At 44.9% G+C, this 18,597-nt stretch overlaps 2 protein-coding genes across 5 annotated transcripts in view; both read left to right on the plus strand.

The window, feature by feature from the left end:
* LOC118223021 (NXPE family member 3-like) lies at positions 1-6,730 on the plus strand. Its single transcript, XM_035409071.1, has 6 exons — positions 1-330; positions 857-1,278; positions 1,465-1,535; positions 1,752-1,955; positions 3,132-3,469; positions 6,040-6,730. Exons 1-6 carry the CDS (start codon positions 70-72, stop codon positions 6,232-6,234), a joined length of 1,491 nt encoding a protein of 496 aa, XP_035264962.1. The 5' UTR covers positions 1-69; the 3' UTR covers positions 6,235-6,730.
* A 1,056-nt stretch (positions 6,731-7,786) lies between these two features.
* LOC118229788 (multiple epidermal growth factor-like domains protein 8) overlaps positions 7,787-18,597 on the plus strand; it is a 52,440-nt gene continuing 41,629 nt past the window's right edge. The window contains exons 1-15 of one of the 4 annotated variants that reach the window (XM_035422150.1): positions 7,787-8,615; positions 9,627-9,882; positions 10,397-10,560; positions 11,125-11,334; positions 11,787-11,967; positions 12,269-12,357; positions 12,534-12,747; positions 12,861-13,041; positions 13,221-13,366; positions 13,844-13,954; positions 14,618-14,769; positions 15,822-15,923; positions 16,014-16,161; positions 16,313-16,476; positions 16,826-17,029. In XM_035422150.1, the coding sequence (XP_035278041.1) occupies positions 9,711-9,882; positions 10,397-10,560; positions 11,125-11,334; positions 11,787-11,967; positions 12,269-12,357; positions 12,534-12,747; positions 12,861-13,041; positions 13,221-13,366; positions 13,844-13,954; positions 14,618-14,769; positions 15,822-15,923; positions 16,014-16,161; positions 16,313-16,476; positions 16,826-17,029 (2,238 nt within the window). In that variant the 5' untranslated portion in view covers positions 7,787-8,615; positions 9,627-9,710. Of the gene's footprint in view, positions 8,616-9,626; positions 9,883-10,396; positions 10,561-11,124; positions 11,335-11,786; positions 11,968-12,268; positions 12,358-12,533; positions 12,748-12,860; positions 13,042-13,220; positions 13,367-13,843; positions 13,955-14,617; positions 14,770-15,821; positions 15,924-16,013; positions 16,162-16,312; positions 16,477-16,825; positions 17,030-18,597 lie in introns of those variants that run through there. The other 3 variants (XM_035422160.1, XM_035422140.1, XM_035422170.1) reach the window with 3 other exon arrangements.

The raw sequence follows: 18,597 nt of genomic DNA on the forward strand, positions 1-18,597 counted from the left end.
TCACATCAGAACCATGTGAATTCTGATGACCTGCTCACGACCCTTCTCACTCCTCTCACGACCAAGCCCATGGCTGATATTGGTATTGCCCCACAAGAGTGGCACAAAGTCCTAGACATGCTTCACTGGCCTGGTCCAGACAAACAAATTGAAGATCTGTCCGCAAGCACGGATCCATCCAGCTCATATTTTTACATTCCTGGGCTGCAGAAGAGCTACCAGGTAGGGGAAGAACTGTGTGTCACAGTGGTGGCCAGGAATTTCCACCAGAACCCCAAACCATATGGAGGTGACTTCTTCCAGGCCAAGCTTTACTCCCCCAAACTGAAGGTATTCTGTATTTCATTAAAGGGGAATTGCACTTTATAACACTTCTGCTTCTCATGACTGATATTGTCCTTCTAATGAATGTGTCGCACTTAATTTTTCGATTAGTTATTTCATTTTAAATGTCTAACGTTAGAAAGAAAGACCTATTTTTTTTAGCGCAAGTCCACATAGTAGTACGGTTTCCGGTTTTTTCTTCTTCGTCAATTTCGTTTCGCGGCAAAATCGAGAAGAAGCGAACCAAAACATTCCGTTAACTTAGCGTTGAAATCGAACAAACTAACGTCCTTTTGTTTGATGCGATATCGGTTTAATAATGAGGTGCATTGTACCCGGTTGTTATAATGGCCCTGTTGCATAATTTACTATGAAAACATTTCATATACACAAGGCAAGCACTTTCACTGAATGTTCTGCATTTTTGTTGCGTTGTCTTCTAAAGAATTTCTTTTAAAGATATTTCTCTATATTTACATATATCTTGAATTTTCTGATGTTTTTTTTTTTTGTGTGTGTGCGTGTGGTCCAGGCTAGCGTATTTGGGGAGGTGACAGACCACCAGAACGGGTCCTACTCAGTACGCTTCCTACTGCCATGGCCTGGGGAGGCTTGGGTAGCTGTACGTCTGTTCCACTCCAGCGAGGCTGTGCAGGTCCTGAAACACAGCCGGAAATATCACTCAGACCGCGTCTATTTCAGAGGCGTATTCATGGGGATCGATCTCAATGGGAAAAACTTTAGAGAAACGAGGGAGTGCAATCCAAAGTGGGATGGGGCTGGTCTGGAACGCATGCAGACGGGCAACTGCTGCTGTGAGTATCCGGACCCAGGAACAGGGGAGGTGTGGCTGTGCAAGAAGCCCAAATCTCTGTCTTGTGATGCCCTGGTCTACCATCAGATGGGAGGCTACAGGAACATCCTCCGACCTGAAGAAGCAAAATTCCTGGCCACGTGAGAAAAATTGGGGGTTTGAGGGTGGGGGTACAATATTAAATAGTTAAAACGAGAAGGTAGAATTTTGGTGAATACTTGTAAATACTGTAAATGTTTCTCTGTACAATTGTGAATTTTCACTCTTATACGTTCTATGCCATTTCCAGATATAAATTATATGTAGACTTCCCTTCCCTTCCACAGGAAATATACTAATCAGTGGATCAAAGGGAACGACAGCAGAATTATAATCCTTCCCTCCAATACAACTGTTGGTCTGTATGCTTTCTCATAGATTCATCTTTTGATATTTCTTTGTTTGCAAGTTTATCTTGCATGTGAGCGAGCCCCTAGGTTTTAGTCCTGCAGATGTGGTGCATAGTTGCATTGCCTAATTCAATTTATATTTGAAAATAGCCATTTCAATTGAATTGAACTATTGCTGTGCAAACATAGACTTTGAGGTGTACTCTTCCATGTATCTGTTTCAGGTGCAACAGAGAAATGCAGACCTGGGCTTCAAATACCAGTTCCAGCTGGGTTCTACATGAGGGATGTGTGGACCTCCCTCGTCTGTAATGCAGGCCATTTTGATGCTCCCAAAATAACACAGTGTCTGAAGGACAGAGAGCTTTTCATGATGGGAGACTCCACCATGAGACAGTGGTACCATTTTCTGGGAAACTCTGTGCCAAGTAAGATATCCTCCTCTCTTATTCTTTGTAGGATAATAATGTGTGTTGGTTAACACTGCTGCTTAGTTAACAAATGTATTTATACATGTTCAGTTTGTGGTCCCGACCAGATATATAATATAATGAGAAATTGATGGAAGAAATGTATCGGTGGTTTCTAATGAATTGAATGAATGCATGTTTGTGACTCCCCGATCTGACTTAGATTTTGAAGGAGTTTCCTCCTGTTGACAGCTGTTCCTGGGGAACCCCAGGTCCCACAGCTGCACTGTTTGCCAGCTAGGTAGCTAACCTCAACGTTGTGAGGGGCACTGAAACTGCTAGCAGCAAGCTGGTTTACTGTAGCTGAACTAATTTTTAATTATACTTAATGTCACTGGCTAGCTATTGTTCAGTATTTTTAGTTTTCAAGTTAACAGCACAGATGTTTGCTAGCTCGTATACTGTTGTAAACATTCAAAGAATAGCTAGGTTGCTACTAGTTTAGCAGTATGCCAGTGTTGGCTAGCTAGCTATACTTCAGTTAGCAAAGAGCATGAAGGAGCACTATTTTCATTCATTCTAGGCTAAACTGAGCTGAAGTTAGCAAGCTGTAACCCTACATTAGTCAATTACATGACAACATGCCCAGGTATTTTAATTTTATGAACTTGCACGACCAGGTTGGGTTCTCTCTTCAGCCACTGCATGACTCTCATTACTAATACCGACATATGACAAACCGCTAAATTATCCAAGTGGATTTTTCCCATTTGTACTGTAGGCAAATACTATTTATATCATTAAATCAATGACGCAAAATTGCTTGTGTACTACTGTGCTGGACCACAAGCGTGTCAGACCGTCTTTTGTGTTGGTTTCCTTCAATTATGTTTGTCTACTGAAAGTGAAGTCTACAAAAGACTTAAATGAACTCATTGTGCTGAACCTCCATAATGACTAAAATGAAGGAAGGAACTGATTGTGCTAATCCTACTGAAACACTGAAATTAACAATATGAACTGAATGTGCTGAACCTACTGAAAGACTCAGATGAATGAAATGTACTGAAATATCCAAATTATATGAAAAAGTAAAAAAATATCCTACGGAAAGAGGAAGCACTTGCCAAATGTAGGGAAATGTGATGTTATTACCACAAAGTTGTCTGATACCCTCTCTTTCCCTGTCCACAGGCATGAGATATATGAATCTCCAATCTACTGAACAGGCAGGCCCTCTCTTGGCAGTGGATGTGACAAATAACATACTCTTGCACTGGAGGGCCCATGGCACACCATTGCGTTCTCGAACATCCCCAATGGCAAATTTGCACTACATCAGCAATGAGATTGACAGTATAGCAGGTGGTCCGCGCAAGGTCATCGTCTTCACCATCTGGGCGCACTTCACAACTTTCCCGCTGGAATTTTACACCCGCAGGGTGGCAAGGATTCGCCAAGCTGTTATTGCACTGCTGAAGCGCGCGCCTGACACGATTGTCGTCATCAAGTCTGCCAACACCGGCTCCACGGTATTGAGCAATAATAAGAGTTTGTTGGCTCTACTGTAGCCCAGTGGTGGTTGGTGATTTGGAAAGAGGTGGCGTGGAAAGCTTCCCTTTTTGTAATTGGTCTCAACCCGTTTTCATTCATTTATTTTTATTAGCAAGTGTGCCGATGATCTGAATAATCAATTGGAAATTTAAATATAAGACGCTGCGTTGTGAGTCTTAACAAGCAGCCATGCCGACCATCGGTTACATACATTTTTCTTCAGCTTGTGGTTGAACACTAATGGGATAATAATCTACGAATATAACATGATGTGGTTTCACTTAGGTTCAAGGTTTGAAGGCTTCAATCATTGATCAAAGAAAGGCATTACAGCAATCTTCTCGACCGAGCGGCGTATAAAACTAAACTAAACAGACTAAATGAGGAGAACTGCCTATATCTGACAGTATTGAGATTTTGTGAATAAATTGTTGTATTGTTAATCAAGGAAAATTATAGAAAACAGGCTGAGACCATTGATCTGTTTCAAGTGAAATTTTCCACCCTGTCTATTTTCAGCTCACCAACCACCACTGCTGTATCTTCACTATGATTTGTTTAGGGTCTATCTATATGCCTTTATCATTACTATAGCCAATCAGTTGTGAGTAACTACAGGTAGTGATATTATGAAATGTCATGACCCGCTCAGTATAAAGATCCAAAACTAATTGAGCATTCATATGGCATTCTGGAAAAATACTTGAGTTTGCGTCATGGGAGTTGCAGGTCTTGTAGACTCTGTGTTTGTAAACCCCAGCCACACCTCCGTTGAGGACACACGAGTGCTGCCAGCAAAATGTCAAGGGAAGAGGTGGTCAGAAATATTGAAACTAACATTTTTAGCAACATCAGTGATTCCATATAGTAACAATAATTAGGTAGTGCTATAAAAAATCTTTAGACTGAGAGCACCCTTAGTGCGTGTGAATATTGTACGGTAGCTAGTCCGTAGTGTTCGGTGCAGGCAGTTTGTGTCTTTCCTCGTTTAGCTATTCTAAGCCCTGTTTCATGAAGCAGGATGACTGAGATAGCTGGATAAACTGCACTGAATAAAACTCGAAACTCTCCAAAATCGGGAATATGGACTGAAAAAGAGCTGTTCTGGGATTTACTCCACATAGTTATCCAGCTAACTCAGTAATCCTGCTTCCTGAAATACCACCCTGGACATTTAGTAAACACGGAATCTCGTGTGGAATAAGTAACATTAGCAGGACATAGGTCCATCATAGCTAGCTAATATACTTGTAAAGTGAATGACTTTTTAATGAAGTTATCTGTAGCCTTTTCAAAGTTGTTAGCAACTTTGTTGGCTTTGTTAATGATGTTGGCTACACGTAATGTTAGCTAGATCGTATGCACGCTGCATCAAAATCATTTCCCCTGAGTGAAATAAATGCAGATGAATTACCGAGCTAGCTAAGTTGCAACGATAAACAGTAATGGCAGTTCCCATAGCGGGGAAGATATCTTGGTGGAAGAACAGAATTTGGTACAAAAGCTACCCAACCTCGAGCACCTAGCAATGTAAGGTAACTAGCTAAAAGTAACGTTACTTACAGGTCCAACAGAAAACATAACATAATAACGAGAACAGGCAATTCAGCCCAACAATGCTTGCCATTTTCCTGACTAAATTAGTGCTCTGATTACCTACAGACTAGATAGTATAACACTATATCAAGCCTAGTATTGATACGGTGTTAGTAAACAGGCCAGCTCTGTGTCGCTTTTCATCCCCGTGGCGAACTTCAGCTTGACGCCACCGAAGAAAAGTGATTCCAGGGCTGTGTCTAATTTTTTTATTTATTAGTCCTGTCGCTTGTCTTTTTTCTTTGTTGTATCTGGGCTTCTTAGCATTTGCCATTGCAGCAGCTGGCTAGCAATAAAAACACTTTGTTGGAATCTGATCCCAAACCACAGGCTCTGTAGCCATACTCACCCGTCCCCACAGAGAAAACAGCGCCATGCCCAGAAACACCCCAAACACATTTTAGAATAACAAATAAAGGTTAAAAAGTGCAAGAATTTGGCTAAAGCATGGAAAGATTGAGATTGCCAGTTCATCATGGATATGCCTTAGTATAGTTATTTAATAATATTTTCAAATAAAAAATCCTGCGTAGTACGCCTTTAAGTTTCAAAATTCCACATGCTGGCACACTATTCTGTGTCATTCTGTCCAAATGTGTTTGCCAAACAGAAAGTAACTCTACCATGCTTCAACCACCCCACCAAAATAGGAGAAAAGTAATGTGCTCTCCTCAATATGGATTCTCAGAATGAAAATTGTACCTTACCAGCGGAACAAAGACATAAGAATGCCCTGTGCCCTACGACAGAGTTAGTCCTTTTGAAGGTTCCTTGGTAAGGTACATTTTTCACTAAATTTGCATTTCCATTATTTTTTCTCTACCTATGTTAACTCTGTTGTACCTCACCTGTAGGGTAATTTTCTGTTAATTTATGCTGCGCTTAAAATGTGTGCTGTATTCAGTGAAGTTGTGAGTAGCACTTGATTAATACCTCTCTCCTCTTTTGGCAGAATGTATTTGGCAGTGACTGGCTTGCCTTACAGTTGGACAGAATAATGAGGGCCACCTTCCAAGGGATTAATGTGGCCATCATAGACGTCTGGCAAATGACCTCCTGCCACTACAGTAAAGAAAATATACATCCCAACCCAACTGTCATTCGGAATGAGATTGATTTATTGCTGTCATTCATCTGTCCTGTCTGAATGCCCACTTCTGTTAGACTATAACAATTTAATGTAGAGCAAACTGTACCAACAGAACTGGACTTAGTTCCTCTGCGCTTGTTTCTTGTTAGAATTTGGTTTGCTGTGGATCTTTCTGTTTGAATTCTGTCCTGCCCCACAATCTGTAATTCTCCCCATTTGTTGAGAATGTTCAAGACGTATGTTTAGGAAAAGTCACAAAGGGGGAGCCCTATGGACTTCATGGTGACAGGTTTATCGATTTCCTGAAAGTGAAAACGGTCAAATTGACCGCTATGATGTTTCTACAGTTAACTACTTTTTAACTGGGCTACTGTAGTTATCTTACAAACACTGTGTTTTTAAATTAATGATAGCTAAGCCTATAGATCATCTACTGACATTCAAACAATTAAAAGGTTTATTGTGTAAACAATAACCCGTTAAAAACAGCACAATCCATTAAAAAATATCAAACTTTCATTTATTTGTAATTCATGATAAAGGAAAAATTACTGAATCCAAACCTATGTGTCTGATTAATTGATTGATTTTTATTTTTTTATGTCTCCCATCATAAAAGTGCCCATCCCGCATAGGCTTATAAGACGCCATTATTTTCGGAAGAGAAAATCAAAGATATACACAATCCAAGAGGCACTCACTAAATTATAAATAGTACTAAATTGTAATAGTAACAACAACAATACAGGAAACAAAGTTATCTCATGAAAAAGATATGTCTCAATATGTCTTAGCTTATGCAGCCCGTTTCATTGAACTTGTTTAATGGCTGGAATGATCTCCTGGTTTTAACCTATATGTTCCACCGTAAATGCTTTGTTCTAAGGATGGAACATAATACAACACATGCTCCTGATCTTTTTCCTGAGGAAACTGGTTGCCAGTAAGTTTCTGTGAAAATTGAGTAACTTACTGGCAGCTGGTTTACTATGTTAAACCAGTGTAACATTTACAGTGTTAAATTATTGTTATTACTTTAATGTGAAATACAGTAACCATTACTTTACTACAAACACTGTATAACACTGGAATTGCAATTGCAAAACACAAAACTTTACTGTGAAATCAATGTAATGACCAAGGACCTAACAATGTTCAAACTCCGGGGTGAGAGGTGGCTGCATTAGCCACTGCACTAAAGACAAATTCACCTGTAGCAGAGCAGTTTAGGCAGCAGATCACTACCTCTACAGTTAACTGCTGGATTTTTACTACGATTACTGTAAATTACTGTACATCAACACTTCCAAGTAGCCCACTGTAGTAAGTTTTGTAAAATTACATGAGGACAATGTAGTGATCTGTGAATAAAGTTATGTGTATTGTTATATCTGAAACATTGCAAAATGAGGTATTTATCTAATTGACACCAGGCCATTTCATTTCAAATAAGATTATCTTGCATGAAATAAATGAAAAGCTCAGTTAATGTGGCAATAACCGATTTATGCATTAAAAACAACAACAAAACGGCAATAAGGCTTTGGTATATGGTGTGGGAGGCGGGGCTTAATACTTTTGCCAATCAAAGTCAAAATATTCATTAATGAAGGATGCCACGTGGGGATTCCGTTGGACTGCTGCTTTCTTCTGGACTTTCTGTCTGGTCGTTATCACACGCAGTTCATGAGCAAATGTGTTCGTACCACAGAACTGTTGGATCGCACACGTTTCGTGATTGAGACCCAATGAGTCCTCTTGGGGACAATGGCCTGATCTGATCCCCACTCCAGCACAGTAGGTGGCACCTTACTTACACAATAGCTGCCATGAATCCCACCGAAGAAGAATACGATATACATAGTTGGATTTCTTACTGCTGTACTGGTGGGCTTAGATAGGAGGCAATGTCGTTTTTGCCGTGTTCTGAGGTTTGCCTGTTCACGCCTCCGCTTTGTGTTGGTAACCAGCAACAAGGGTAACACAACAAGGACCGTAAATTTGGACCTAGCTAGCTCTGTAATGTTGATGGATAGTCATACCCTCAAATGGAAGAACAGCTGGTCTGGAAACATTAAAGATTAGAAAACATACTAAGATTACAATATAGTCGTGATACCAGTTGACATGCACACGCCATGCCATGTATTCGACCCGAGTTTCAAATTAATATCATGCAATTATCAATTTAATTGACTTTATATGGAACTATCTAGGTGGCAGCTAACGCTAGCCAGCTAGCTAATTCGTCAACAAGATCGTGCAGGCCGCGGAAACTCCTCGAGCTGGAGTACAAATTAACGGTTCAGTATATCGCGGATACAGGCTCTGGGGTCCACTGAAGCTTTGTAAAACGGTCTGGATTGTTCATGTCTGGAAAGCGGGATTGATATGCCACTGCTTGGTTAAAGACGTGGGCTATGAAGACACGGAAAATAGTGAGTATCACAGCATAATTAAATATTAGCTATTTGATGTATCTGGTCTGTATGCTAGCGTAGTATAGACCTATGTAAACGTTTGACTACCTATTTATTTTCAATGACTTTATGGAGCTAGACTAGCTATGTTGTCCGACCTAAGGTTTTCAGAGGATAACGTTAGGGTAAGACGTGATTTACTTGTTAAATTTGTGGTTAATTTAATCGAAGGGAGCATGGGTTACGTGGGTGGCAACGGTTATCTTGTACTTTTAAATGTAGTCTAACGGGAACAGCCAGCTAAGCTAACGGTTACTCGACCAGGATTTGCAATTCAACAATCCTATTCAGCAGCATCAACTTTACGTTATCCAACGTTAGGTCGCTTGCTAAGTCTACATTGATTCTAAATTCTACAGCGATGTCAACATTTTTTTGCTGACGATTACCAGTCTCCTATTATTTAATAACCTGCGAAAGACTCGTAAAAATATTGGATCAGTTGGCCGGCTGGCTACCTACCGAGGTTTGATAACGTTCACTGCTCAGATGTAGCTGAATAAATGGCCTTGGCTTTATGCTTTAAAAAAAAAAAAAAAAACGTATTGTTGAAGAACCATGCGTATAGCCAACTAATCATATCCGAAATTGGCTATGTAGCTAATCACATTGAATAATTATAGGATTAATAACATTAGCTTAGTAACATGAGATGTGTAATTTACGTGTATCTGTAAGATTTACTAACTGTCTTAACGTCAGTGTTTATCTAATGTATCTGAATTCACTATCTACATTTATAAGATTGTCCAGCTAACTGCATCGATATATTTCGGGAAATTGACATCATCATTGTCTCGTGATTATTGCTTTTTAAATATCTGAATGAAAAACTATAACCAACGATCACCACTAATTTTCGTTGCATTGTTTCACATGATAATCAAAGTGAAAATAGTTCTCCTTCGTCTCATCTGGAATGTATTTGGTTCATAATTTGTTGAAATTTGTCGTATTTTCAATTCTCAGAAAGGTTCGAAGCCCGTGAGACGGAGACAGAGTGTGTGACTCCTTCACATCTCTCTCTCCCTCCTTCTCTGGCAGAGGAAAGAGATGGCGGCCTTCCTACCTGCCCTACTGATGCCACTGTTGTTAGCCTGGGTGCCTCAGAGCTGGGCAGGGGACTGTAAAGGCCACAGGCAGGTCCTGAGGGGGCCCCCTGGACATGTCACCGACGGAATGGGCAACTACTCTGTGAATGGGAATTGCGAGTGGCTTATCAAGGGTGAGACATTTCAGAACGCGGGACAAGGTTTTGTTCGAAGGTGAAAGGTTGGGTGGACTGTAGTCTCTCTCCAGTAGGCCATCACAGAGGTATACCAATGTTGCATTCTAATCTATGTCTACATGAGATGGTTATAGCTGTAGATTTAGTACGAGAAGCCAAGAACAGAAAGGTGCTGAACTGGACAATGTTGGAGGATATGTCTAGCTGAAGTGCTTTTTCTCAGCCTAGTGACTTGCCAGTCCAGAATCAAATTTTTACCTTTCGTTGTGGGGCAATAAGGTGACTCATAATTGACCATAACATCACCCAGGAATGGATGGATGCAGCTGAGTGGCTATAAGTGGCTGCAGGCTATGTGTTTTTTTAGGGCACCTGAAAAAGTTAGTTGGCACCCTGCCAAAAAGAGGGTGTTTGGGAGGGACAGGATTCTAGATATGATGGTGTTTCAAATAAAGGTTAGCCTCTTTTAGTGTTTTAACCTAGTATCATTCTCTCTTCCTTTCTTTCTCAGCCCCAAGCAGTAGTTACAGTATTGTCCTGAACTTCACCTTCATGGAGACAGAGTGCACATATGATTACCTGTTTGTGTATGATGGAGACTCCTACGACAGCCCCTTGCTGGCCAGTCTGACTGGTACCACACTGCCACAGCCCATAGAGGCCAAGTCTGGCAAGGTAAATGCCAACACTGCAAACATTCACAGTCTGTAAGACTCAACAGAAGCCAGGCCAGGGAAGATAATTACAAAATACTGCGCGCCCAAAAATAATTCACTGAACTGTCTGATTGCATCTCACCTTTCAGACGTTGGTACTGGCGTGGGCCTGTGTTGGTGCCAAAAATATCAAATTGAGAGACTGACCAACAGGATGTACTGGCTAGTGTTTTAGTGGGTTGGGGTCTAGCGGGGGTCTTGAATCTTTAAACGGCAAATGACCATTAAGTGATTAGTACTCTTTTATTTTAATATAATCAGTGCCAACGTCTGCCAAGATAACTCACTCTTGTAAAGTTTTCACTAGGCACCGGTACTATGTATAGTGCAGTCTTGACCTAGAAGATGTAGTTTGTGGTGCGGTTTGTCAGTAGGTAAATTACAGACCCCTACAAATAGAATTTTGTGCTAGCATTCCCTTTCTCATCTTCAGCAGTATAGAGTAGTAGAAAATGAAGTTTAGTGAATCTAGCATAAGGCCCTGCTCCCTGCCTCCCAAACGTAATCCCTGTCTCATCCCAAGATGCTGCTGCACCTCTTCAGCGATGCCAACTACAACCTTCTGGGCTTCAATGCCACCTACTCCTTCTCGGTGTGCCCCGGGGCTTGTGGGGGTCACGGCCGGTGCGACCATGCCTTGGCCCGCTGCCTGTGTCACCCAGGCTGGGGCGGCCCTGGCTGCGCCACCCCCCTGTGCTCCCAGGCTTGCGTCCTGCATGGGGTCTGTGACACGGTGAGAAATCCGGTGCTCGTGTGGCTTGGGCGGCGATAGAAGCCGTTCAGAGGCTCGAGGGTTTGGCCTTTGTGCGCCATGTTCCCAGAGTGCCTCGTTTTTTTTGCGGTTGAATTCAGCCCCCGCTTGGATGCTCGATTAACCGAGTAGCTATAGTTGTCATTCATTTATTTTCCCTTGTGGTTCAGTTTTGGCGTAATGCCCACGGACACGTGGTCGGTTTACTCCAAGAGCAAAAGTCGAAAAGGGCTGGCTGTGCATGCTTATTTTACCATGTCAATCATCGGGCCCTTTTTAAAATTTTTTTTTTTTTTTTTCGAAAAGGAAACAAATCAAACTGGAGAATAATGATATTGGAAGCAGTGTAATTTCAGCAGAATCCAATAAGGCCTGTTCAGCTAGTTTACTGTGAAGCGTCATTCATTCTGCTGATGCTGTTGCTGTGTCTTCAGACTGGGGAACATTGTCTCTGCACCTCTGGCTTTGTGGGGCAGAGCTGCCAGCTGGGTCTCCGTGACGACAGTGGGGCGGGGCAGTGGTGGGAGGTGAGTGGGGGCGATGACCAGATGGCCCCTCGTACCGCTGCCGCGGGAGTGTACGTGCCGTCCACTGGCGCCATGTACATCTTTGGAGGTGAGGCTGGTTTCCTCATATGATCTCACCAGGCTAGTTTGTTTGGACATGTGTTCACTGTTGTGACAGGGTGTAATGCGCCAATGACTCCAGCTGATTTTGTGCATGTGTGTGAGCATGCTCGACTGACCGAGTTGATGTTACTTCTGGTAAAGGACCATTTAATGGGGTAGTAGCTTCATCCTAGATCTTTGTCTTCATTGTTCTGACACGTTTTTAGGAAAAACCAGGATGCTCTGACTGAGTGTAAATCACAGATCTTTACCAATAATCTACTGGTGCACACGTTTTTGTGCCTCAGGATTTGATCTGAATAAAGCTCTCGGGGACCTGGTGAAATACAACTTCACAAACAACAAGTGGGAGAGAAGGTCGCATGCATACTGTCCAGTGAGTACTCTCAGTGCTTTTTTTGGGCATCACATCCATCTGTACCCCCCGGCGGTTTCTTTACATTACCATGCTGCTGCCTGGGCTTGAATGAGACCACCCCCCTCTGTTCTCTCTCTCTCTCTCTCCCTCTCCCTCTCCCCCTCCCCCTCCCCCCCGACCCCACCCTCCCTCAGGCGGCTCGTCACTCTCACACAGCTGTGGAATGGCAGGGGAACATGGTCATCTTTGGGGGAGAGCTCACCAACGGTTCCCTGGCCAGCGACGTCTGGATGTATCGCCCCCTGGAGGACGACTGGCAGCAGCTCGGCCAGTGGGACTCGCCGGGAGCTCCAAAACTGGCCAATCACGCAGCGGCCGTTGTGGATAACTACGTATATGTCTTTGGGGGTGTGTGGCACGTTTGGCATTCAGGCTTTCCAGAAAATATTGTATAAAAATTCTTAAATATTAAATGGGTGAAGAGAGTGATCAGCCCCTGTCCCCGTGCCCATCTCCTGCAGGACGGACAGAAGAGGACATGTTCTCCTCGTCGCTGAGTCGCTTCAACTTGAGCGGTCGCGTGTGGGAGACGGTCCGGCCCTCGGGGGGGAAGCCGCCCGCTACGGCGGGACACTCCATGGTCTTTCACGCCCCGTCCCGAATGCTGCTGGTCTACGGGGGGCACCGCCCCACCACCGCCAGGTGAGGCTTGGAGGGGCTGTTTTCTGTAAGAAGCGACGTGCAGATGTAGTGGATTTGATGTGCTCTCCTTTTTCATGGAGAAACGCTCCTGGGTGAGCGGTGGTGGTGTTGCAGTGTGCAGGACCGGCCTTCTGTGCCCGTCACAGCAGACCCTTTGGTGACCGGCTGCCTCTTCCCAGGTTCAGCGTGCGCGTGAACGCCACCGACGCGTTCCACGTGGACCGCCGCTTCTGGACCTCCTTCCGGTCCCGGTTCCCAACCAGCGGGCCCAGAGAACGGGCCTTCCACTCGGCCACCATCATCGGGAACTACATGGTGGTGTACGGTGAGTATGGCCTGGGGGTGCTTGTGGCGTGTGTCACAGTTCTGGCCGTGTGTCTAATGGTCCTGAGGGTGTGTCTAATGGTGTCCTGGGGGTGTATCTAATGGTCCTGGGGGTGTGTCTAATGGTCCTGGGGGTGTGTCTCTCTGTCCTGGGGGCGTGTCTCATAGTCCTGGGGGCATGTCTCACAGTCCTGGGGGCATATCTTATAGCTCTGGGGGCATGTCTTGCAGTTCTAGGGGTGTGCCTCACAACCCTGGAAGTATGTGTCACGGAAGTGTGAGGGCGTGTATATGTGTATAGTGGGTGGAGCTGTGCTGAGATGTTGTTAGTAGGAACTGCAGATAACATGGCCGGGCTGAGCTGTATTGCGTTTCTGCTCACACTAAAGTAGCCCGTCTGCCTTTTTGTTCTTCTTTTCCCTTCTCTTCTTCGTTGTCCTTTCACCTCCCTACACATCTCTCCACATCTCGCTGACAGGTGGGAATGTTCACATCCACTACCAGGAGGAGAAGTGTTACGATGAAGAGATCTTCTTCTATCACCTGGGCTGTCACCAGTGGGTCTCTGCAGGGGAGAGTCTTTTACACAGTGAGTTACAGCACCGGGCCCCTGTACATCAGAACAGGAGAATAAACCCTTTGACCAGTACTTTTTTAAAATTACTTTTTAAAATGTTATTTCAGAATTCAAAAGCCAGCGTCCTAGAACTCCATCGTGTTTGATTACCAGTAGTGATTGTTACATCTAGCATTACAACAGTTCAGAACATTCTAATCACATATTTGTGATAATGCACCTTCAAGGGTTCAACAGTGCCGCCTTTACACAAACCTTAATATGCCATTACTGGTTGTGAGTCCACTTGTGGGCAGGACTGATGATTAATGGTTAACAATAAGAAAATGCTTATTGGAGCGGTTTGCTGCAGTGGCCGGTGCTGCCTGAATGCCACTGAATGGACTGAACTTTGTGATGCTGTTGATCAGTGGTTCCCAGCCCTGGTCCTGGAAATCCACCGTCCTTTAGGTTTTCTCTCCAACCCCGCTCCAAAGCACACCTCATTCGACGGCTAGAAGTCTCGCTGAGCTGCTAGATAGTAGAATCAGGTCTTCCTAATTAGGGGTGAATAAAGAAAAGCTCCCGGACTGTAGATCTCCAAGAACCGGGCTGAGAATGACTGCTGTAGATCACGGCCGATGTGGTCAGTGCTGTGTGGTCAGTGCTGTGCAGCTGCCTTTTCCTCCATCTTAGGAGGCGAAACCGTGAGAGGACGCTATTCCCACGTTGCCGCTGCGATGGAGGGGCGCGTGCTGCTTGTTGCCGGGGGTTACAGTGGCGTTGCCCGTGGAGACCTGGTTGCTTACAAGGTCCCGCTGTTTGTCAGCAGCGACCCTGGAGACAGGGTGAGTGAGTAGTTGGGCTGAGGGGTGGAGGAGGGGAGGGAAGAGAAAGGAATAGGAAGTAATGGTGAGACGTGTGGTGTGGTGTATAGGGTAGCCCTGTACATGTGTGTCGTACTGTGTTACAGGATGCGGGATGCAGGGTAATGTGTGTAACAGTAGCACTGTGTTACAGGATGCAGGGTAATGTGTGTAACAGTAGCACTGTGTTACAGGATGCAGGGTAATGTGTGTAACAGTAGCACTGTGTTACAGGATGCAGGGTAATGTGTGTAACAGTAGCACTGTGTTACAGGATGCAGGGTAATGTGTGTAACAGTAGCACTGTGTTACAGGATGCAGGGTAATGTGTGTAACAGTAGCACTGTGTTACAGGATGCAGGGTAATGTGTGTAACAGTAGCACTGTGTCACAGGATGCAGGGTAATGTGTGTAACAGTAGCACTGTGTCACAGGATGCAGGGTAATGTGTATAACAGTAGCACTGTGTTACAGGATGCAGGGTAATGTGTGTAACAGTAGCACTGTGTCACAGGATGCAGGGTAATGTGTGTAACAGTAGCACTGTGTTACAGGATGCAGGGTAATGTGTGTAACAGTAGCACTGTGTTACAGGATGCAGGGTAATGTGTGTAACAGTAGCACTGTGTTACAGGATGCAGGGTAATGTGTGTAACAGTAGCACTGTGTCACAGGATGCAGGGTAATGTGTGTAACAGTAGCACTGTGTCACAGGATGCAGGGTAATGTGTGTAACAGTAGCACTGTGTTATAGGATGCAGGGTAATGTGTGTAACAGTAGCACTGTGTTACAGGATGCAGGGTAATGTGTGTAACAGTAGCACTGTGTCACAGGATGCAGGGTAATGTGTGTAACAGTAGCACTGTGTCACAGGATGCAGGGTAATGTGTGTAACAGTAGCACTGTGTTACAGGATGCTGGGTAATGTGTGTAACAGTAGCACTGTGTTACAGGATGCAGGGTAATGTGTGTAACAGTAGCACTGTGTTACAGGATGCAGGGTAATGTGTGTAACAGTAGCACTGTGTTACAGGATGCAGTGTGTGCAGAGGCTCCAGATGAGAGCTGGTGTCTGAAGAACCCGGAGTGCAGCTGGTGTGAGGGGCGGTGCCGGGAATACCAGCCGGCCAATCCCGTAAGACATCCCGCACCGCGGTTAGCCTAGCGCTCGTCGCGCACAAGGCGCTCGTCTGTGCTCTGACCGCAGTTCCCGCTCTCTCCGCAGTGCGGCAGCACCGGGTGTCTGGGCCTGGCCAGGTTCCTGTCGGACTGCCAGTCCTGTCTGGTGTTCAGCGGGGCGCCCCGCTCGCTCCCCCGAGCCCCCGGAGATTTCGGCTGGTGCGTGCAGAACGAGTCCTGCCTGCCCGTGTCAGGTGAGAGCGAGCGAGCGAGGGAGCGGGCGGGTTGTTGAGGTGTTGCTGTTTTGTGTGAAGGTGTGTGGGGATGGAAAGCGGAGAGGCCCGTATGTGGCCTGCACTCACTCCTCCTCCCCCCCCCTTCTCTCTCTCCGCTTTGGGCCCTCAGAGCAGAGTGCCTGCCGTGTGGACCAGATCTCAGGGGCGTACGGCTGGTGGGGGGAGCGCACCCGATTCCTCACCTCCCTCCACTCCTGTCGCACTGAGAACTATGTCCCGGGACTGCACCTGCTCACCTACCAGTACCCCCGCAACGTGTCCCAGCCCGACAAGGTACGAGCCCCCCTCACACGTTCACTGCACCCCTTTCTACTCTCAGTCCACTCTGCTCTCTCTCTCTCTGTCTAAGATAACACGAGTACAAACTCACCCGCTTCTCTACTGACTGGGACTGCTTGCCTCTTCTCTCCCTTTCCCTTTCTCTTTGTCTTTCTCTGTCTCTCTCTCACTCTCTCCGTCTCTCTCATCCTCTTTCTTAAAATCTCTCGCTCCTTTTCTCTCACTCTCTCTCTGGCTCCCTCTTCCCTCTCTCTCAATTTCTTTTTTCTCTTTCTCCCCCCCCCCCCTTTCTCTCTCTCTCCCCCTCTCCCCCTTTTGCGCTCTCTCTTTTTCTCTCCCACAGGTCTCCATCTTGCGTAGCACCGCCATCACGCTGAGTCCCTCCACAGAGACCAACGTCACGCTGCAGTTCCGGGGGTTCATCCACCCCCTGTGGGGCGGGCCTCCCCCCGCGCCCCCTCCCCAGGAGACCGTCTCCATGTGGGCCCGGATACAGAGGCTGCACTTCATCGCCCGCATGGCAACGGCGCCCAACTCTCTGCAGCTGGTGAGGGCGCGGTGTGAGGGGAAAAAACCCTCCCTGTTAAAACCAAGCGGCCAAAACCAGACTTCGTTTTTGAAGCTCATTTCCTGGTGTTGTAGTTCCTGGTTGCTCACTAGCGCCACTACGGATGGCTCCAGTATAGGTGTTTTCATATCCGGTTTCCATGTAAGTCTACGGTACAAATGCGATCAAAATACAAAGTCAAGAATTTTTTCTCACAAGAACAAATAGTCATAATAGGTGTATTTTATTCGTCTTATGACTGTCCATGGGTCGATTTCATGATTTATTGCGTCATTTGGGCACAGTGCCAATATTTGTTCTGGACCAATGAGGTACAGCTTGCGTCACTTCCGGATTACTGCGGAGGACTAGGCTACAGTAGGGGTACCGTCTATGGTCACTGGGGTGGGCGGCTCCGGCCACGGTCCGCCTGTATTAAGTCTGAAAATACAGGCATCCCATTTCGTGGTGATTTAATTATGGCGTGTGCTATTTACAGCTGCACTAGACGACCATAAAATAATCCTCCTCTTAAGTTTTTCGGTAGCCGAGTCATTTTTACTGTTTCCTTTAGCCTACTTAACCAAATAATTACTTGGCAGAAAGGCGTAGTCAGCTTGCTATATTTGGTAGTCCAGTAGTAGCCTATGCTACAACAGTTCGCAACTTCGGCTACCAAGCCATTTGGCTAGCTAGCTAACCTTAACCGGCAAACATTCAATCTGCCAGACGTGTTTGACGGCTTGTCAGTCGTGTACATTCCGTAAATGTCTACCTGGGCCATGCTTCACGCATGTGACAAAGCTAGGCTACTATAATCCCGATTTTGGGATAAACACATTTTCAGTTTCACGAAGCGAAGTCTCAAGGTTCATTTGCTGAATATACAACACACGATGAAATCACACACAGAATTTAAAGGAGTACCATGGTGGTTGAACGTGACACTTCCCAGTTGTCTTCAGGCAACAACAAAACAAATGTGCATAATTTTTTATTCTTCATCCATTTCAATGTACTTTAAAACGTATTTTTCTAAGTCTAAATTTCCCACGATAAAAATTCACCCGAACCGTCTGGGCGTGGTAATGAGAACTGTCAGTTAGCTATGATTGACAGACCGTGCCCCGTTTCCATAGCTACCCCCATGATACGCGCGCTCTTTGGGAGACTGAATTTTCACAAGCTAGCTAGCTTAGTAGGGCTAGTATATCAAGTATCGGTAGATAGCTAAGGTAAGGACGTTGACTTATATCCAATTATAATTTTTGATATCTAGCTAGCCAAGTTAAGATAAAAGCACAACTATAACGTCCTCATAAAAGCAAACTAGCAAGCTAACGTTATCGATAACATTGTCTTATGAAAGCAAACCTCCAGCTAGCTAACGTTAGCTAGCTAGCTAAATGAATATAACCAGAAATAATCTAAAGGCACTCTAATTTAAGTGAACCTAACGTTAGTCAAATATTTGCATTGTCAGAACAGCAGGACGGTGTGTGCTGTCAGATTTCTTTACGGGGCGTGGAAATGGGAGTAGTTACTGTATTAGTGACGTAGCAAAATGA

Source organism: Anguilla anguilla, chromosome 1 (genome assembly GCF_013347855.1).
Source record: "Anguilla anguilla isolate fAngAng1 chromosome 1, fAngAng1.pri, whole genome shotgun sequence".
Lineage (NCBI taxonomy): Eukaryota > Metazoa > Chordata > Actinopteri > Anguilliformes > Anguillidae > Anguilla > Anguilla anguilla.